We start from the raw sequence: 22,558 nt of genomic DNA, 5'->3' as shown, positions 1-22,558 counted from the left end.
TCTGTCCCATCCTGGCATGCATACGATGCCTACATTGGAAGGGACGCTACCGTCATAAACCCCTATACAGCAGCCAGCTAAAGCTTGCCCTTTGGGATGGGGTTCCGCGCCGCTATCCTGACGGATGGGGGTGCTCCGCCGGAACCCTAAAGTGATATGCTGTCGTAGCTGTGGTAACTCAGCTAGTACATAATTATTCAAGAGTAGGTTTAATGGTACTAAGCATAAAACCAAGAAAGTACGAATGCTAGGAACATACAAATCGGAAATAACAAAGCTTAATTCATTATTCATAAATGTACTAATAAAGGCAAAATTAAGTTCGACCATTAACCGGAGAAAAATGTAAATGTAAATATTTATTTATACCTATGGACTGCTATACTTACATACTAAGTAATACTTACCTTCATACTTAGCAATAACTATATACTTACATTTACTTATGTAATACTTATACCTGCATCTATAGTTACTCCTATGTACCTACTTATCAGTTACGTTTATAATACTTATTCATAAATGTAATATTTACAAATATTTATATATATTATATTTTATAATATAATAATATTTTATAATAATATATATTTTATTATATAAATATGTATTAAAATCTATTTATATATAATAAATAAGTACCCACATACTAGGCACGAGTTTTTCTCACTGAATAGAAAAAATATCTCTTTGATATCCCCAGAGTCAAACTAAATATGTGCAAGCACGCCATGCAAATATAAGGACCAAGTCTATGGAACTGGAACTCACTTCCCAACAAATTTCAAAACTGTCTAACCAATGCCTTATTCAAAAGTAAAACCAAAAAGTATCTAATTTCATCCATATAGTTTCCTACCTTGTGCTTCAAACTCACACTGTATCTTGTACTACCCACTTCCGTAATATTAGTACTTAACACATATATCTTCATCAGTGTAATTACTTCCGTCAATCTAAATTGTATAAATATGTTGATATATAACTTTGCTACAATGTACCTTTTAATCTTACGTGATATGTTAGATTAAGGACATACCCGAAACGCTATGCGTGTTAGTGGCTTTGCAAGAATGTAAAAATACAAATCTTATGTAACCTCACCAACCCATTGTACCTTCTTGTGAATACAGATTATTATTATTAGTATTACTATTATTACATTATTATTATTATTATTATTATAAGAAGAAGGTTATTGTGGTTAATGGTGTCAAAAACCTTACAAAGGTCAACAAATAAACTAACAGGGTACTCTTTCTCAAGAGCTGCATGTATCAATTTAATCATACGACTTAGTGAATCATTGGTACTTTTATGGGGTCTGAAGCCATATTGGCAAGAGCAAAGCATATTGTTTTGCTAGATAGGAATAGAGCTAGCTACTTGTAGATTAACTTTTCAAATATTTTTGATATTAGATAATTGGCAATTTCTTACAAAAATTATATGCTGTGAATATACATTTTATATAGGTCAAACATCCAAAGATTTGAAATTTCAAATTTCACAGCATAAATATTCTTTAAGTAATGGCCAATTATCTGATCCTCTATTTATTCATGTGTCAAAATAATTCACAAAATTGATTGGAAGAGGTCTTCTTCAATAAAAAATGTTAAAAGCATTTTTAGTAGAAACGTTACTGAATCTGCTTTAAAACAAATTAAAGGTATTTTAAAATAAAAATTACAATAGTAAACTCATACTGCACCTGCAATTTGTGGTCCCAAATCAACACTGATTTTGGTACCTGATGTTGTGATGATTTCCACCGTGTAGGCTGCCAGTCCCTTCTTCCCACTCACGCTTCTCACTCCAGGAACACTCACTCTCTTCAAACACATATGCAGCCTTGAAAACAAACACAGCATTAATGGTTTGATTATTTTAACATTTATTTATCTATCATAGTTACTGATAGAAATTTTATATCAGAATTATATTAGCTCTAAATTTCACATGAATAAGAAACAGAACAATGTTATAATGTGAATGTGTTAGAACATAAGATTATTTATGTACATGTGTGTATTTACACAAGTGTAATTACAGGATGAGAGCTATGCTCATGGTGTCCTGTCTTCCCAGCAATGCCATCTAATGTTTTGAAGCTGCTCACAGTATTGACCTACACCACCTACTCACTCAACTTGTTCCAACAATCTACCACTATGTTTGCGAAAGTGAATTTTTCTTATATGTCTTCAGCAGCTCTGTTGCCGTAATTCTGAAATTGGAAAGCATAGCATAGGCTCCTCGCACAATGTTTTTTTTTGTGCGGTCCTCAGGTGATAGTTTTCTATCTAGAACCACTCTCTGGATCTCTTTCTTTATCAGAATTTGATGTAGTTTTTCACAAATTTGTAGGCTGTGTTGGGTCTATGTTCTCCTGTTCCACATTCCATAACATGCCATTTAATCACATTAAATGCCATTCGTCAAGTGTGCTCCATGCACTTATTTTTTTCAGATCTTCGTAAAGGGCATGACAAAATTCTAAGTTTCTTATCTTCCCTAGTATCGTAGGATCATCACCAAGCATGTTCATATAATTCTGTATTCCTTCTGGTAATTACACAGAACTGGCGGTTTTGGCCTCCACCACTTGTTCCAACTGTCTACCGCTCTGATTTTTTGGGCATCCCTGTGGAGAGGAGTCATAGCAAATGTGTGAAAAAGGCTAACATAGTTCCAATCTACAAAAGTGACAGCAGGGAAGATCCACTAAATTATAGACCTGTATCATTGACAAGTATAATAGTCAAAATATTGGAAAAAATAATTAAAACTAAATGGGTAGAACACTTGGAGACAAACTATATAATAACAGATAGACAGTATGGTTTTCGATCTGGAAGATCCTGTGTAACGAATTTACTCAGTTTCTATGATCAAGCCACAGAGATATTACAGGAAAGAGATGGTTGGGTTGATTGCATTTATCTGGACCTAAAAAAGGCTTTTGACAGAGTTCCACATAAGAGGTTCAGGAAATTGGAACATATTGGTGGAGTGACAGGTAGGTAGGCATCGAGCATGGATGACAAGTTTTTTCTGACAGAAAAATGAGTGCAGTAATCAGAGGCAATGTATCGGACTGGAGAAATGTCACGAGCGGAGTACCATAGGGTTCAGTTTTTGAACCGGTAATGTTCATTGTCTACATAAACGATCTACCAGATGGAATACAGAATTATATGAACATATTTGCTGATGATGCTATGATAATTTGTTTATTTATTTTTTATTTATTTATATATACAAGAGTTCTTACATTCTTGTACAGACACTATACGCATAGCGTTTCAGGCAAGTCCTTAATCCTATGTGCCCTGGAATACGACCCAACGAAAAATCGTTTAACAACCAAGTACCCATTTTATTGATGAGTTAAACACAGGCTACAGTTAAGGATTTGCGCCCATGCACCCAGTAAATCCCCCCTGGCCAGGATACGAACCCAGGACAAAGCCCACGCGAAACACCAGGCGAGCGTCTTAACCACTACACCACGGGGACTGCTAAGGAACGACACGGATAATAGGGAAGATAAGAAACTTAGATGATTGTCATGCCCTTCAAGAGGACCTGGACACAATAAGTATTGAGCACCACTTTGCAAATAGAACTTAATGTGAATAAATGCCATGTTATGGAATGTGGAAGAGGAGAACATAGACCACACACAATCTATACATTATGAAGGAATCTTTAAATAATTCTGATAAAGAAAGAGATCTAGGCGTGGTTCAAGATAGAAATCTATCACCTGAGGACCACATAATGCACATTGTGCGAGGAGCCTATGCTACACTTTCAAACTTCAGAATTGCTTTTAAATACATGGATGACGATATACTAAAGAAATTGTTCACGACTTTTGTTAGGCCAAAACTAGAATATGCAGCGGTTGTGTGGTGCCCATATCTTAAGAAGCACATCAACAAACTAGAAAAGGTGCAAAGACATGCAACTAAATGGCTCCCATAACTGAAGGACAAGAGCTAGAAGGAAAGGTTAAGGCACGTTAAAAATGCCAAAACTAGAAGATAGAAGAAAAAGAGGCGATATGATCACTATGTACAAAATAGTAACGGGAATCGAGAAAATTGATAGTGAAGAATTCCTGAGACATGGATCTTCAAGAACAAAAGCTCATAGATTTAGACTAATTTAACAAAGCTGCCAAAGGAATATAAGAAAATTCACTTTCGCAAACAGAGTGGTAGATGGTTGAAACAAGTTAGGTGAGAAGGTGGTGGAAGCCAAAACCGTTAGTAATTTCAAAGAGTTATATGACAAAGAGTGCTGGGAAGACGGAACACCATGAGTTTAGCTCTCATTCTGTAACTACACTTAGGTAATTAAAAAATAATTACTCTGTCTGCGACAGTTAATTTTCTCATATTTCTTCGGCAGCTTTGTTTGATAATGATAATTTCTGGGGAGAGCCTCGTCGTCTCCCAGGAGCTATACTGGGCTGGTGTGCATATATTAGAACATGGCAACAGTTAATCAATGGAATTCTAGGCCTACCAGGGACAAGAACCAGAACCTGGCCTCATCAAGAAGAGGCACGATGAGCAATGGTTTATAGACACCCCCCGTATAATTGGAAGCAGTCTATGTCTGCCGTCTACTGGGTCATGCACCCAGAAAGGTAGGAATTCCAAAACAAGCTACAGCTGGTCAAAATATTGCAAACCAAAAGGCGAACTAGCAAGCAGAATTCCCTAAACAAAACAAAAACAAGCAAACAAGCATGAAGCCACCACAACTGCCGCGCAACCCCCCCCCCCCCCCTTCTCCCTGGGAGGGGGAAGGGGTGGGGGGGACCCAGACCTCCACGCCGGCTACTCTACTCAGTTCGGAAGGCTGTTGTGTTGGTGGCGGTTGATCGACTCTGGCTCCATCTTTTGAGCAGTGCTGCAGAGTGGTTCTGTGCTGGTGGTTTGTGAGCCAGGCGTAACACAAGAGTACCGGGCTGCATGCACCTAGGGCTACCTTCCCTAGGTGCCCTGTAAGTGCTGCCTTTGCGGCTTAGGGTTATCTTCCATGAGCGTTCAGGAGAGACTACTTCCGTGTTGTTCCGTTGCTCAGTGATTGCCCGCCCTTGGGGTTCAGCTGAGGTGGTTCTTATTCCTGTTTGCCCTTGGGTGGAAGGTAGTATTGTCGCTGGCTGGGGCGCAAGGTCTGTGCAGCTGTCTGATATACGCATAGCGACCGGTTCTGTTTCCCAGGAGACGTTGTGTTTTTGCAGGGTTTTTCTTTTGTTTTTGTTTGGTTTTGCCTGACAGGGGTCTGCCTGATGTGACTGTAGAACCAGTTGTATGAATTTGGTGGCCCTCCACTAGGTCTCTGTGCTTGCTCACGTCGCAGGGGTTCAGCTTTTAGTTTGTTTGTATGGTAGCTCTGGGATAACCGGTTAGCAGTTCCTTGCCTGGGCTTCCCTTAGCAGTCAGCCTAAGCGCCCTGGAAACCCCCATTGGGGCTCATTGGTCTGCTGGAGGAGATCTCTGAGTTCCACCTCAGTTTATGCGCGTTTGAAGGTTGCTCTGTCCCCTTGTCTCAGGGTGACACAGACCGTCTTTGCATCCACCTAGCTGTCTGTTGGGTCATTGACACCTTTGAGTCCTGTGAGTGGTATTCCTTGCTTGTACTTCAATTCACCCAGTCCACTGAGAGTGATATTGAGGTGCAGGCAGCTTCGGCATTGCATATGAGGGTTAGGCTACTGCATCGCGTGAGGTTGCTTGCCTTTCTGGTTGCCCCGCAGCTGGTTATAGGAACCCGGACTTGGGGGGTTGTTTGTCCCCTCGACTTTGGTTTCGTCCGAGCCTCCTAGTCCTTTCCCTGATGTGACTCATCCTGCTCCCCCCCCCCACCCTCTCCTCCTGGCTCCCAAACATCTGAGGGTTTCGGAGCTGGGACAGAGTTTGCCTGGTGGTGAGACTTGGGCGGCTTCAGGGATTGTCCCATCTGGATCGGCGGCAGAGGCATTGAGCCTGTTCCTCCTGCCGGAGCTTTTGGGTTGTGCCAGCGGGGCCCCTTCATCCCTGCTTTCCCAGTGGACTCTGCTTTTTCTCCAGAGGCAGAGGGTTTGGAGGACGGCTCGGCCCCGGGTCCAGACATGGAGGATCTCAGGGCTGGGGAGGAGTTTACTTGGTGGGCTTGGGTCATGTTTGACCCCACTTGGGTGTTGGTACCCTTGGTATGGGGCTTGTTATTACAGGGGAAGGGGTTTTCCTATCCCCCCCCCCCCTTGCTGTACGATTTTGATATGAATTCGATTCCTCCCCAGGTTCAGTTCCAGGTTCCCTTGGGTTCTTCGGTTCCCTCCTTCTGGAGGTTTTCAGCTTCCAGCATCCCACTGAGGGAGATACGGGAGACCCTTGCGGCTTACCTCCTGCGAGACTTTGATTTTGCCTCAATAATGGAGCCATTTGTTTTTGAGTTCGGCTCCTCTTTTCCTTATTGGGTGCGTTACGAGGTGCTGGAGTCCTCCTAGCTGGCAGACTGCCCTTTCTTTTCGTTGGGGGCCCCTGCCATTTGCTTTGTCAGGCCCACACGCTTGAATGGTGGGGGATTGATTGCGGTCATTCAGGTTACCTGGGGGGGTGAGTGTGAGCACTTCAATGCGTGCTTGTTCGAGCCCCCTTCTTCCTTGTGATGTTGACCAGGTGCATCTTCAAATGCAGGTTCCCTCCCTTTAGGCGTCCTTGATGGCAGAGGATTTGTGCGCCCAGGGGCATTTGACTTCGGTCTTGCACATTTTTATCCCTGCTGGAACTGTCTTCGGACTGGCTCAAGGAGGATGTGGAGGAGCTGGGCTCTGGGCTAGTGTCTGGTGTGCTTGCTTTGGCAGCTCGGGCGTTGACTGCATTGTTGAAGTTGTATGCGCCAATTCTGAAGGAGGCGGTGTGTCTGTTCTTTGCTTCTCGCCTCGTGTGCTGACAGACGTTGCTCGTCTACTCTTTGGAATCTGCTTGGGACCCTGGCTTTTAAATTTTCGTCTAATTGCTGGCCAATGTCGGACTTGTTGGTTCTCCGGGGACGCCGTGGTGGTCCAGCCTAGAAGGGTCATGCCAGGGCTCAGGGGTTCCTTCGGTCGTGGTAAGCCAGTAGTTCCAGATTCGGGGCCGGCCCCTCCTGCAAAGCCGTTGGCATCTAGTCGGCGTAGTGATCACTCTGAGCGTCGGCTGGGCTCTTGTAAGGGTCGTCAGCCGTTTTGCGATTTGCCCCATTGACAGGGTGATGGGGGGAGGCTTGCGCTGTTTGCTCTCGCCTCATCCCAGCATTCGTGGGCGTTTCGGGTCTTTCCTCTGTACTGTGGTGGCGTTGAGTAGTTCCTCCTCCTTCGGGGGAATCGGGGCTGGCAGGGCAGGCCTCTTTCCCTGTGCTCTGTTGGGTCATCCTGGAGTGGGTTAGCTTGGGCGTGGTTGAAACAACAGCGTCCTGCAGGTGTGTTTCCCATCTGTTTTCAGTTCCGAAGTGGGACTGTGCGGATTTGCGTTTCACTCTGGACTTGTCCCGTCTGAACCCCTGGGTCATTTGCCCCTAATTTCGGATGATCATTCTGTCTCAGGTCTGGCTGCTCTTGATGCCGGGTGCTTAGGTGGTGTCTCTGGACCTCTGGGACATGTATTAACACGTTCTGGTTCATCCAGGGTTCAGGGACTGGCTCAGTTTTATCGTGGGACGATAGGCTTACCACTTTTACTAGCTTCCATTCAGCTTGAATCTGGCACCTCGCAAATTCACATGGCTTACCCGGGTCATGGTGACCCATTTACGACTGTTAGGGGTTTGGGTTCTGGCTTACCTTGACGACTGGCTGGTCTGGGCTCCCAGCCAGTCTTTGTGTCTGCTTTCCAGGGATTTGATTCTTTCCCAGCTCGCCGGGTTTGGTTCTTGATGAACTGGATGAAGTCCTATTTGGTTCCCTCTCAGGTTCAGGCTTGGCTGGGTCTTGTGTTGGACTCTTGGACCACTTTCTTGTGTTCTTCCTGCAGCGTTGTTGTGGCTGTGGTTCTGCCTAAAACAGTTTTTGGAGAGCACCAGAGTCACACGTTGGTTGTTCGAGCGGCTGTGTGGGAATCCGAACTTCAGCGTACTGGTCTACCCATCGGGTCAGATCTGGCGTCGGCAGCTGTTCTGGTTTCTTTGGGGACGTTTCTTACGCTTCTCTCGGGATCGCTGGTTTCCACCCCCCCCCCCCTTGGAGCCCTGGACCCACTGCACTAGCTACCCAACCTCAATTTAGAAGCTAAGCAGTAAAAGCTAAACTAAATTGCCTATTGGAGGGAGGGTGCCAGCTAAGAAACCTCTGGGGCTCATCCAGAAAAGGGCTTTTCATAACATTCAACACTGGATTTCTGTGGGGAGCTCCTTCTTCTCCTTGGAGTTACATAACCAAAGATAAGTAAAAAGAGGAACCTACCCGGGAGGCAGCTACCATGCGTTCGTCAACTCGAAGTCGAGAAGACTGGCTGCAACCTGCGACCCAAAATGACACAAAAACGAGCCAGACTAGGAATGTTGACCAAATAATGGGCAACCAGGACCCTGTTTGACCTCCAAAATCCAAATGCCCGAATAACAGCCCAGGATATGCTGCCGAAGAGGGAAGTCAACGCAGTAAACTTACGAACATCATGGGCACGAGAATAAACTGCAGGCTGGCTAGACTTAATAATCCTGTGGATGACCCGGGAGACCCAAGCCCTGGAACAGGGAACAAGGGAAACTGGATTAAAGCAAAGCACATCCCCGGCCACAGAAGCCAAGGTGTGCAGGTAACGACAAAGAGCCACAACCAGACACAACACACGATGCAACCCCGGCCTGACCAACCAAGCATCAAAGACCCAAGGACCCCTCCGGAATGCAGCCATCTCATTCTTCGCCAAAAAAGAAGGGGAAGGCTGCAACCGAGTAAACCGACTACCAGAACCGAACAAGCAGAAACCCCTGCGCCAGAAAAGAGCATGAAGCTCACCAACCCGACCTCGAGAGGCCAATGACAACAGAACGAGCCTCGGAAAAACAATCAGAACTGAATGGACCACCACAAACTGCAGGAGAAGAGAGATAGGAGAGCACCCTATCCAAAGACCAGGACGACTCAGGTGGCACATAAGCAGGCCGGAGGTGAAACAAAGCACGAGAAAGCTTACTGAATGAGGCAGAAGTGGCATACACCCCAAATGCAAGCTGGAGTGGCCCCACCAGCGCCACACTATATGAGGCGACAGTACTCACCTAATTGTACTCACCTAATTGTGCTTGCGGGGGTTGAGCTTTGACTCTTTGGTCCCGCCTCTCAACTGTCAATCAACTGGTGTACAGATTCCTGAGCCTACTGGGCTCTATCATATCTACATTTGAAACTGTGTATGGAGTCAGCCTCCACCACATCACTTCCTAGTACATTCCATTTATTAACTACTCTGACACTGAAAAAAAATCTTTCTAACGTCTCTAGCTGTGGCTCATCTGGGTACTAAGTTTCCACCTGTGTCCCCTTAATACAGTACAGTCCCCTTAATAATACAGTATTTGGCATCAAATGACAGTTCTGAAATGCCAAGAATGAAAGGAATAGACAATACTATTAGAAATAGAAGACAACCTACTAAGTGAGAAAATAGCAGAAAGAATGCCAAAAAACTTCATACTGTCGCCAAGACGAAGCTCTCAGGTGGAACCTTACCTTGAAGTTACCTTGAGGTGCTTCCGGGGCTTAGTGTCCCCGCGGCCCGGTCGTCGACCAGGGCTCCTGGTTGCTGGACTGATCAACCAGGCTGTTAGACGCGGCTGCTCGCAGCCTGACGTATGAGTCACAGCCTGGTTGATCAGGTATCCTTTGGAGGTGCTTATCCAGTTCTCTCTTGAACACTGTGAGGGGTCGGCCAGTTATGCCCCTTATGTGTAGTGGAAGCGTGTTGAACAGTCTCGGGCCTCTGATGTTGATAGAGTTCTCTCTCAGAGTACCTGTTGCACCTCTGCTTTTCAACGGGGGTATTCTGCACATCCTGCCATGTCTTCTGGTCTTATGTGATGTTATTTCTGTGTGCAGGTTTGGGACCAGCCCCTCAATTATTTTCCACGTGTAAATTATTATTTACACGTGGAAAATATCTATATCTCTATTTTTATATCTCTCCCGCCTGCGCTCAAGGGAGTACAGATTTAGGCTCTTTAGTCGGTCCCAGTAATTTAGATGTTTTACTGAGTGGATTCTAGCAGTAAAGGATCTCTGCACGCTCTCCAGGTCAGCAATTTCTCCAGCTTTGAAAGGGGCTGTCATTGTGCAGCAGTACTCCACTCTAGAGAGCACAAGCGTTTTGAAAAGTATCATCATCGGTATAGCATCTCTAGTGTGAAAAGTTCTTGTTATCCAACCTGTCATTTTTTTTGCAGTTGTGACGGCTACTTTATCGTGTTCTTTAAAGGTAAGGTCTTCCGACATGAGTACACCCAGATCATTTACATTGCCTTTTCGTTCTATGTTATGATTTGCCTGAGTTTTGTACGTGGTTTCTGTTTGTATATTTTCAATTTTTCCGTAGCGCATGAGCTGGAACTTATCCTCGTTAAGTACCATATTATTTTCTGTAGCCCATAGAAAGACCTGATCTACATCTGATTGGAGGTTTGCCGTGTCCTCTATGTTGCCAACTCTCATGAAAATCCTAGTGTCATCTGCAAAGGATGATACAGTGCTATAGATTGTGTTCTGGTCTATGTCCGATATGAGGATGAGAAAAAGTACTGGAGCAAGCACAGTACCCTGGGGGACTGAGCTCTTCACGGTTGATGGGCTGGATTTTATTTTGTTGACTATTACACATTGGGTTCTGTTAGTCAGGAAATTGTAGATCCATCTGCCTATTTTCCCGGTAATTCCTTTTGAACGCATTTTATGTGCAATAACACCATGGTCACATTTATCAAAAGCTTTTGCGAAATCTGTGTAAATTACATCAGCGTTTTGTTTGTCTTCCATAGCATCTAATGCCATATCATAGTGGTCCAGCAACTGCGACAGGCAAGAGCGCCCTGTTCTGAAACCATGTTGTCCGGGGTTATGGAGATGCTGTGATTCCATGTATTTTGTGATCTTACTTCTTAGCACTCTCTCAAAAATTTTTATGATGTGCGATGTTAGTGCTATCGGTCTGTAATTTTTTGCCTCTGCCTTATTTCCTCCTTTATGGATTGGTGCTATCTCTGCTGTTTTTAGTATGTCAGGGATAACGCCAGTATCTAGGCTTTGTCTCCACAGAATGTGAAGGGCCTGCGATAGTGGTTTTTTACAGTTCTTGATGAATATGGAGTTCCAAGAATCCGGGCCTGGTGCAGAGTGCATAGGCATACTGTTTATGGCTTCTTCAAAATCTAGTGGGGATAGGGCGACGTCTGATATATGATTTGATGTTGGTATCATATCCATGAAAAATTCATTTGGGTTATCAATCTTTAGTGCATTTAATGGCTCGCTGAAAACAGAGTCGTACTGCTTCCTCAGTAACTCGCTCATTTCTTTGTTGTCATCGGTGAAAGTTCCATCTCCCTTTCGCAGGGGCCCGATACTAGATGTGATTTTTGATCTTGATTTTGCATAGGAGAAAAAATATTTCGGATTTCTCTCTATTTCACTGATGGCCTTTTGCTCTCTTTGCCTCTCCTGGGTTTTGTATGATTCTTGTAGCTTGAGTTCAATTGTTTCTATTTCTTTACCTAACCTTCTTCGCCGTTCTTGAGATAGGGTGCGACTCTCAAGTTGTTCCGCGATTCGTTTTCTTCGCCTATATAGGGAACGACGTTCCCGTTCCAATCTGCATCTCTTTCTCTTTTTTCTTAGGGGTATGCGGTTTGAACATATTTCTAGTGCTACTGAGCTTATTTTTTCCAGGCACTGGTTCAGGTTTGCATTTTCTAGCTGTTCTTCCCAGTTTATTTCAGTGAAGTCCTGGTTTATTTGCTCCCAGTTTATCCGTTTATTATTGAAGTTGAATTTGTTGAAATCTCCTCCACTGGGAATCTGGACTGGTTTTGAAGGTCCATTCCCCATGGTTGTTAGAACTTCAATTAAGTTGTAATCTGAGTAACAGGTATTTTTAATCATTATGTTCCTGATCAATTCATCATTATTAGTGAAAATGAGGTCCAGCGTGTTCTCCTTCCTAGTTGGTTTTACTATTTGCTGGTTTAAGGAAAACCTATCGCACATCCGTAGCAGGTCATTTGCATGTGCCTGTTCATTTAGGCTACTTCCTGGTATTCTTTCTGATATTACTGTATTAGCCAGGTGCTTCCATTTCAGGTGCCGTAGGTTGAAGTCCCCAAGCAGGATGATGTTCGGAGCTGGATTTGTGAGGTTTTCCAAGCAGTGCTCGATTTTCATTAGTTGGTCTTTAAACTGCTGAGGGTTTGCCTCCGGTGACTTATATACAAGGACAATATCTACATTTAGGATCTCTATTTTGACTATCAGCACTTCCACCATATCATTTGAGGTGTTTAGCAGCTCAGTACAGATGAGTGTGTCTTTGATGTAACACCATTAACAAAGACACCTTATCACCATATAGATAGTGATAAACCCGCATTAAAAAGACCAGACGCGAAGAGTGGAGAAGACCGAATCAGTCTTGTACCGGACTGGTTCAATCTGCTAGAAGAGGCGGAGCCGCAGAAAACACCCCGGGTTTGTATACAAGCAAGCAGTGCCTGAAACCAAGGCTGGGCCGGCCACCAAGGAGCCACTAGGACGACTCTCCCGTGGTAGAACTCTAACAGAGCTAGAACCCGAAGCAACAGCTGGACCGGGGGAAAGAGGTACAGGGAACCCCAACTCGACCATTCCTGCCGAAAGGCATCCACCATAATCGCTTCGCGGTCGGGGCACCAGATATATCGGAAGAAGCCGAGACCATGCCGACGTGAAGAGATCCACCTCCAGAAGCCCATACGTCCGGCAGGGCCAACTGGAGTCAGTGTCGACCGGCCATTCCGTGGAAAAGGTAATGAACTGAGACAGGCTACCAAAAATATGCCTAAGCCATACAACTTCCCCGTTGTAATCACTGCCATGTTGACCAAACCACACACAAAAAATGGCATGCTGTTGAACGCAATCTCTGCCATCATCTTATTTTATGGTTGTTACGTTGAACGCAAATTTTACTGCAATGTACCTAGACATAATCCTCAAATTATGCTATAATGTATTTGTCGATAATCCTCAAATTTTACTAAAATGCACCTACTAATTTTCTTACAATGTACCTATTAACTTTTTTCAATTATGCTACAAATTACCTACTTAAAATTATGTGTTAGATTAAGGACCTGGCCGAAACGCTATGAGTGTTAGTGCCTTAATAAGAATGAAAAAACATCAATGCTATGCACTCTGATAAACCAAATGTATCGTCTTGTAAATAAATAAATAAATAAATAAATAAATAAATAAATAAATAAACAAATAAATAAATCTTCTGGTGTGTGATTTTGTCTTCATGGCTGATGGATACGTGGTCATATTATCTATTGCAGTTTAGAAGGCTTTTGGCATTAATGGAAGTAATCACATTACAATAAATAATTGTATCATAAATATATAATATGGAAAAAACTCTAAATGAAAGGGAAGATATGCTGCCAATAATAACAATAATGAACAAAGCAGAAAGACAGTCGAGTGTGTGAGGTATAACTGTGACATGCATACTCTTCAAAAAGTTGACTTTGAAGCTTGGCAGCATCCAGGTAACTTTTGGCTGTGCTATTTGGGTTCATTATTAACCTCAGGAAGTGACTTGGATCACGCTCCACCTGAAAGCGAGTTGCAACCTATTATTTACAAAATACATACATGGAAAACAAAAACAGGCATTTTAGAATCAAATTATTTTTGGCCCAGCAGCATATACCGGCATGTATCCTATAACCTATATATTGCTCATGTGCAGTCCCCAGATGTGTATACTGTATATCTTTAAAAACAAGCATTTAATTTTTAATTCTTTTGTGCTGGGAACAGACAGCCATTGTATATATATATATATATATATATATATATATATATATATATATATATATATATATATATATATATATATATATATATATATATATATATATATATATATATATATATATGCAATAATGATCACAAAAATACTGATCCAAGTATGCAGAATAACCACATGTGAAAAATAGAAAATGCTATTTTCTATTTCTATTTTTCTATTATTTTCTAAATGCTACAGCATTTTCTATTTTTCACATGTGGTTATCCTGCATATATATATATATATATATATATATATATATATATATATATATATATATATATATATATATATATATATATATATATATATATATATATATATATATATATATATATATATATATATATATATATATATATATATATATACATATATATATATAACTGAAAACTCACACCCCAGAAGTGACTCGAACCCATACTGCCAGCAACTGATGTACAGGATCCCTTAACCACTCGACCATCACGACCGGACAAAAGAGGATGGTAGCCGAGGCTAATTCCCCATCCTCCCGCCAGCACTCTGATGGTAATCTTGGGCATGCTGTTTTATCAAATCACCTCATTCTTTGGGGCACATGTGAGGAACACAAATGCGAACAAGCCTGAACGGTCTCCAGGCATATATGCAACTGAAAACTCACACCCCAGAAGTGACTCGAACCCATACTGCCAGAAGCACTGCAACTTCCTCACATGTGCCCCAAAGAATGAGGTTATTTGATAAAACACCATGCCCAAGATTACCATCAGAGTTCCGGCAGCTCGCATAGCACCGGCATAGCCTCGGCTACCATCAGTTTTTGTTTGGTCGTGATGGTCAAGTGGATTAAGGCGTCTTGTACATACCAATTGCGTTGCTCCTGGCAGTATGGGTTCGAGTCACTTGTGGGGTTTGAGTTTTCAGCTGCATATAGTCCTGGGGACCTTTCAGGTTTGTTCGCATTTGTGTTCCTCACGTGTGCCCCAAAGAATGAGGTGATTTAATAAAATGCTATGCCCAAGATTACCATCAGAGTGCCAGCGGGCTGATGGGCTAAATAGCCTCGGCTACCATCAGTTTTTGTCCGGTCGTGATGGTCAAGTGGATCAAGGCGTCCTGTACATACCAGTTGCATTACTCCTGGCAGAATGGGTTCGAGTCACTTCTGGGATGTGAGTTTTCAGTTGCATATAGTCCTGGGGACCATTCAGGCGTGTTCGCATTTGTGTTCCTCACGTGTGCCCCAAAGAATGAGGTGAATGGATAAAATTCTATGCCCAAGCTTACCATCAGAGTCCCGGCGAGCTGATGGGCTAAATAGCCTTGGCTACCATCAGTTTTTGTCTGGTCGTGATGGTCAAGTGGATTAAGGCGTCCTGTACATACCAGTTGCGTTGCTCCTGGCAGTATGGGTTCGAGTCACTTCTGGGGTGTGAGTTTTCAGTTATATATATATATATATATATATATATATATATATATATATATATATATATATATATATATATATATATATATATATATATATATATATATATATATATATGGCACAACTCTCCTAAACACGAGAGTCAAGTATACAACTTTAGAACACTTTCCCACCAGGAGACTCGAACCCTAGCCAGCACAGAAGCCTTCCAGCAACTGGCATAACAGGTACGCCTTAACCCTCTCCACCACCTGCTCAGACCCTTAAAAGAGATGGTAATTTCGGAGTATTTAAATACCCCAAAGATCAACACCTCCCAAGAGCACCAGAGCAAGTGAGGGGTCATTTATACGTTAATTTCATCAAGTCCCTGTTAATATGGGAAGACACAGTGTCTCTGCTTAAGGCACAACTCTCCTAAACACGAGAGTCAAGTATACAACTTTAGAACACTTTCCCACCAGGAGACTCGAACCCTAGCCAGCACAGAAGCCTTCCAGCAACTGGCATAACAGGTACGCCTTAACCCTCTCCACCACCTGCTCAGACCCTTAAAAGAGATGGTAATTTCGGAGTATTTAAATACCCCAAAGATCAACACCTCCCAAGAGCACCAGAGCAAGTGAGGGTCATTTTACGTATAAATGACCCCTCACTTGCTCTGGTGCTTTTGGGAGGTGTTGATCTTTGGGGTATTTAAATACTCCGAAATTACCATCTCTTTTAAGGGTCTGAGCAGGTGGTGGAGAGGGTTAAGGCGTACCTGTTATGCCAGTTGCTGGAAGGCTTCTGTGCTGGCTAGGGTTCGAGTCTCCTGGTGGGAAAGTGTTCTAAAGTTGTATATATATATATATATATATATATATATATATATATATATATATATATATATATATATATATATATATATATATATATATTTATATATATATATATATATATATATATATATATATATTTATATATATATATATATATATATATATATATATATATATATATATATATATATATGTGTGTGTGTGTGTGTGTGTGTGTGTGTGTGTGTGTGTGTGTGTGTGTGTGTGTGTGTGTGTGTGTGTGTGTGTGTGTGTATAGCCCTTGGAACACACCAGAAAATAACCAATTTGGTATCACTCCACAATAATCAATTGCCAGGAATCCCTGACGTTACACACTGACACTAACCTGAGTGCTCAGTACTGGAATTTCACACCTGCAAGGTTATATCACATGGAACGAAGTCAACAACAATGATTGAATTATCAAAATTCTACCAGAATGGAATATAAATATTCTAATGTGAACTTGTTCCCGTGTGTACCACTCACACACACACAACTTATATGTCTTTCTACACCAGACCAAGTCCCACTGGACTGACAAGATGTCAACAAGGGTGATACTCTCACTCGTCCTCACTCCACTATCACCTCTACAGGTGCTCTTAGTGACAATGCGACAGAACACCTGACTTTGAATTCAGGTTTAGAGACTAATAAATCACCAGAAATACACACATAAGTATTTACCCATTTATACAGCCGGCCTCACACACTCACACAATTACCATACATCAGGCACCCAGCTGGCAGGTGGCTGCTCACTGAAGTGGAGATGGCTGGAGCGGTATCTCACGTGGTATTGATCATATAAAGATGACTTGGCGCGTCTTTCAAACCCTCCCTCAACATATGACCCGGTTCGCACCCTCGACCCACTGGTGAAGTGGATGTTCATACTCAGATGACTCACACAATGTATAGCGTCTTACACAAACATGGGAAATCTGCCTTAAAACACTAACGCGAATTTCCCCGTTCCCATCGACTGCTACAGAGCACTACCAGGAATTAGAACTTCTATAATCACTGGAATGGGGGACCCACGAGTCTGTTACTGCGCATATGCAAATTACCTACAATCCAAGATTTCTACCCAAAGCACTCCCTATCTTTCTCCCCCTCGAACTACAAAGGCGGCGGGATTCTGACGCTCGTCGTCGACGTAGATGAGGCAGGAGGTGGAGTAGCAGAGTAGGCAGTCACCACGACGTCGTCTTGCCCAATTTGGCCGAACGGGCAAGAGGTAGACATCAGGCTATGGTGGTGACTGTAGCAGAATGATGCCTTGGGTGAGAAACACACCAGCGATCCTGCGTCTCCTCGAAAGAACCAATCAGAGGTAGGCACACAGCGGCCAACCACCCCACAAAACCAATCAGAGATGGCGTGTAGCATGGCCCAGGGAAAACTTCAAGATGGCAGACTCCCCAGATGTTTGCTTAAGATGTCAGCTGTTGCCATGACGACGAGTCAAGTGGCTGGCATTTAGCCCATGCTCGCACTAGCATGCAGCCTGGCTGTTCCTGCGGAAATCTTGAGTCCCTACAAGCTTACAATGAAATGATGCTATTGCTATAACTTTGTCCACAGACGTGCTACCCCGACCAGGGTTACATTTCTGGAATGCTGATGACTGGGGCTCTCACACGAGCCCAAACACAAGATGTTTCGGGTACTGGTTACCAAACTTAGGTCCACGCACTTAGCAAGTGTACTGGCCTCCACAGGCAGAAGAGCACCATTGTAAGTGAGCTGGTGAACCATCCCCCTCACATCAACCTCCCACCAAAAAGATAAAATTTCCCGGAGGAAAATTTCATCTAAATCACCAGCCACTTACACTTTTGCTCTTAAGTGCTTGTGCTGGAGTTGAATGGTGGGGTTCCTCGTTTTCTGTTGACGTCGGTGGCTCACGGGATAAGGTGTGATGTCACTGGCTCATCCAGGTATGGAGGATAGAGGGTATGGAGGACTGCTCTGTGCTAGGTCCCGACTCGGGGGATCCTGGGGCTGGGGAGGAGTCGACCTGGAGGCCATGGAGCCCCCTTTGACCCTGCTTGGGTGTTGGTGCCCTCTTCACAGGTCTTGTTGTTGTAGGGGGGAGGGGATTTTCTTATCCCCCCTTCCCTGTATGAGTATGATTTGGGGTCAGCTCCTCCCCAGGTTCAGTTCCACGCTCCCTTGGGTTCCTCGGCCCCATCCTTCCAGAGGTTTTCTGCCTCTCGAATCTCACCTACGGAGGTTCGGGAGGCTCTTGCTGCATACCTCCTGCGAGACCCGGATTCCACCTCCGTGATGGATCTGTTTCTTATTTGAGTTCAGTTCTTCTTCCCCATATTGGGTGCGTTTGGAGGTTCCTGACTCTTCCTGACTGGCAGACTGCGCATTCTTTACGTTGGGGTGTGGCATAGGTTCTGTTGGATCCGTACGCTTGAGTGGACAGGAACTTCTACTGTTCTGCAGGTAGAAGTTCTACCCTCATCTACTCCAACCCCAACCCACATACACTAAATGGTGTTGTTAATAATGAACTAAAAAAAGTCCACTTATGGATGTCAACCAACAAACTAACACTTAACATAGAAAAGACCTACTACATCCTATTCGGAAGCAAATCTACAAATGCAATTCAGCTTCTGATTGACAATGTAAACATTAGCAATAAAAATGATGGAAAGTTTCTTGGCATATTCCTAGACAAGAGACTCAACTTCAGTACCCACATACAACACATAACTAAGAAAGTCTCTAAAACAGTTGGTATACTCTCCAAAATCAGATATTATGTTCCTAACTCTGCTCTCATCTCTCTATATTATGCACTAATCTATCCCTATCTCAACTATGGTATCTGTGCATGGGGTTCAACCACTGCAACCACCTCAAGTCCATCATCACCCAGCAAAAATCTGCTATCAGAATAATATCAAATTCTGCTTTCAGACAACACACAGCCCCCTTGTTTAACTCCCTAAACATGCTAAACATAATCTCACTCCACAAATTCTCTTGTGTCAACTACATCTACAAAACCTTGTTCTTAAATGCAAATCCTTGTCTGAAACTCTTCTTGGACAGACGTAATAGGACCCATTATCACCACACCAGAAATAAATATCTCTTTGATATCCCCAGAGTTAAACTTAATCTGTGTAAACACTCTATGCAAATAAAGGGACCCAGTTTATGGAACTCACTCCCTACTGAATTGAAAAGCTGTCCAACTTTTACATCATTCAAAATCAATACTAAAAAGTACCTAATTTCATCTTCATAGTTTTTCACTTTTTGCCTTAAAATTGCACTGTATCAATTGCTACCCAATCTCCCAACCTTTATGTTCCCAATTTGAACATCTTTACCATTGTGATCATTGCTGTTTTCTTATATGTGCTGCCAATCTGTTGTATGGTGTTTATAAATCTTGTTTATCTGTATCTTTTGCTACCCAGTCTCCCAATCTTTATGTACCCAATCTGAACATCTTTACCATTGTGATCATTGCTGTCTTATATGTGCTGTCAATGTGCTGTATGGTGTCTATTAACCTTGTTTAAATTACTAATCAAGCTGTCAATGTAATCAATCAGAGCTTTAATATAACAATGTGCTTTAATATACCTACTTATCTCTCTCATCTCATTTTTCTCTTGTAATGTATCTTTATCATTTATCAATTCTGATTGAAATTACCTACTTAAAATTATCTGCTAGATTAAGGACCTGCCCGAAACGCTGTGCGTACTAGTGGCTTTACAAGAATGTAAATACTGTACTATCCAATGTATTCTCACAAACCCAATGTACCTTCTTGTATATATATAAATAAATAAATAAATAAATAAATAAATAAATAAATAAATAAATTAATGCATGCTTGTTTGCCTCCTGTGCTTTCTCGGGATGTTGGCCTTATGCAGTTGCACGTGCAGGTTCCTACCCTTTTGACTTCCTTCGTTGCTGAGGATTTGTGTGCCTGTGGGCATTTGGCTTCAGTCTTGCACTTCTTTTCCTTTCTCAAGCCTGGCTAGACGAGGATGTGGAGGTGTTAAATGCTAGGCCTTCATCTGGTGTGCTGGCCTCAGTGGCTCAGGCGTCGGCTCGTTTTGTCCGTTACTGTTTGCGGTGTCTGCTGTCATGCAGTTTCTGCAGGCGGCTTCAACTAGTTGTCCTATGTCGGACTTGTTGGTTTTCCGGGGCGGCTGTTCTCGGCCTTCTTGGTAGGGTTGTTCCAGGTCTCAGTCGAGGTGGTTGTGCTTCTGCTGGTCGAGGTGGGCCACTGGTGCCAGCCTCTGAGCCGACGTTGCCTTCAGAGCTGGCATCATGTGGTTATCGCAGTGATCATTCTGTTCATTGGTCGGTTTCTCATAAAAGGCATCGGCCCTTTCGCGGTTCGCCCCATTGACAGGGCGATGGGGTGGAAGCTCGCTCTGTTTTCTTGCGTTTGGTCACGATTTGTGGGCATTTTCATTTCGAGGCTGATGGGTCAGGCTTTTTCCCCTGTGCTTCATCAGGTCTTCTTGGAGTGGGTGCGCTTGGGCGTGGTCGAAATGCCCCCATCCCTCAGGTAGGTTTCTTGGCTGTTTCCAATGCTGAAACGGGACTGTGCAGAGATCCTCGGTTCATTGTGGACTTGTCTCGTCTGAACCCCTGGATTCCTTGCCCCTCCTTTCGGATGACCTTTCTTTCTGTCTCAGGTTCGGCTTCTTTTGGAAGCGGGTGCCTGGGTTATGTCCCAGGGCCTCAAGGACATATATTGACACATTCCTATTAATCCGGGGTTTAGAGACTGGCTAGGTTCCGTGGTGGGGCGTCAGGCTTACCGCTTTCATTGCCTTCCTTTTCGTTTGAGTCTGGCACCTCGCGTTTTCATGTCTTATCCAGGTTGTGGTGACCCATCTGCGTCTGCTAGGGGTTCGGGTCCTGGCCTACCTTGATGACTGGCTGGTATGGGTTCCCAGTTGGTCTGCTTGCCTGCTTGCCAGGGATGTGGTTCTTTCCCAGCTCGCCGGATTTGGGTTCCTGGTGAACTGGAGGAAGTCCCATTTAGTTCCGTCCCAGGTTTAGACCTGGCTGGGTCTTGTTTGGGACTCTCGGACCGCTTCCATGTCTCTCCCCCTAGAGGCATTGCTGCAGCTGCAACCCTGCCTTTGGCTGTTTCTGGGGGGGGGGGAGGGGTTCTCAGCCCACCAAACACACACCGAAACTACGACGTTGGTACAACGTTCGAGCAAGTTTTAACACCACCTAACCAGTTATAACAACTAATATAGCAAGTTGTAACAACGTTCTAATACGTCATAAACACGTTAAGCCAAGATGTAACAACTTTATTTCAAGTTGTAACAAGCGGAAAATAGAGACAGTTTCGGTTTGTGTTTCCAGGGAGGTCACTTGGCGATTGCTCGAGCAGTTGTGTGAATGCTTGAACTTCACCGTGCTGGTCTATCTGCTGGGTCGGGTTTGGCTTCGGCATCTGTTCTGGTTCTTTCGGGGACGTTCCTCCTGCTTCTCTCACGATCTCTGGGTTCAGGGTTGTCGGGGTTGTGTGCTTGGCACCTTCCCCACGCCCTAGCTCGATGTGTTCATGGATGCGTCGTCTCTCGACTGGGGTTTTGTGACCAGTGCTCACCAGGCCGGCCAGGGGTGGTGGGGTCCATCCTTCTGTCGGGCTCAAAGCACGGTGCTGGAGTTCACAGCAGTTTGGCTGTCACTTCGGAGGGTTTGGGTCGCTCGGGGTTCGGTTATCTGGCTCCATTCGGACTGTTCTCTGGTGGTTCATTGCTTGAACTGTGGAGGTTCCCTTCGTTCCTTTCCTCTTTGGGGCTGGACGATACGAGTGGCTCATCTGCTGGCATCTCAGGGTTTGGCTCTCCATGTTGTTCATATACGGGGAGTGCCCAAAGTCCTGGTGGATGGCCTGTCCCGGTTCATTCCCCTGTCCATGGAATGGATGGTCCATGTCGACTCCTTCAGTTGGTAATGCCAGACTTACGGTCTCCCGGAAGTGGACTTCTTTGCGTTGGCATGGTCTCAGCGTCCTTCCCCGACTGCAAGGCTATCGCGATGGATGCCTTTCGGCAGGACTGGTCGAGGTAGGGTTACCTGTACCTCTGCCCCCTGGTCCAGCTGTTGTTTCAGATTCTGGATCGGTTGGAGTCCTTAGCTCCAGGGAGTAAAATCGATGCAACATGGGCATTGAGGGGCATCTGGCA

The 22,558-nt window shown here is 43.9% G+C and overlaps 1 protein-coding gene across 1 annotated transcript in view; it reads right to left on the bottom strand.

Annotated features, from left to right (window-relative positions):
* LOC123757403 (uncharacterized) overlaps positions 1-22,558 on the bottom strand; it is a 112,936-nt gene that overhangs the window by 25,500 nt on the left and 64,878 nt on the right. Inside the window, exons 5-6 of the mRNA XM_069326995.1 lie at positions 13,742-13,845; positions 1,715-1,854 (exon numbers count right to left, since the gene is read on the bottom strand). Of these exons, the coding sequence (XP_069183096.1) occupies positions 1,715-1,854; positions 13,742-13,845 (244 nt within the window). The remainder of the gene's footprint in view (positions 1-1,714; positions 1,855-13,741; positions 13,846-22,558) is intronic.

The sequence above is a fragment of the Procambarus clarkii genome, chromosome 19, assembly GCF_040958095.1.
Source record: "Procambarus clarkii isolate CNS0578487 chromosome 19, FALCON_Pclarkii_2.0, whole genome shotgun sequence".
Taxonomy (NCBI): domain Eukaryota; kingdom Metazoa; phylum Arthropoda; class Malacostraca; order Decapoda; family Cambaridae; genus Procambarus; species Procambarus clarkii.
This window is presented reverse-complemented; position numbering and strand designations above follow the sequence as displayed.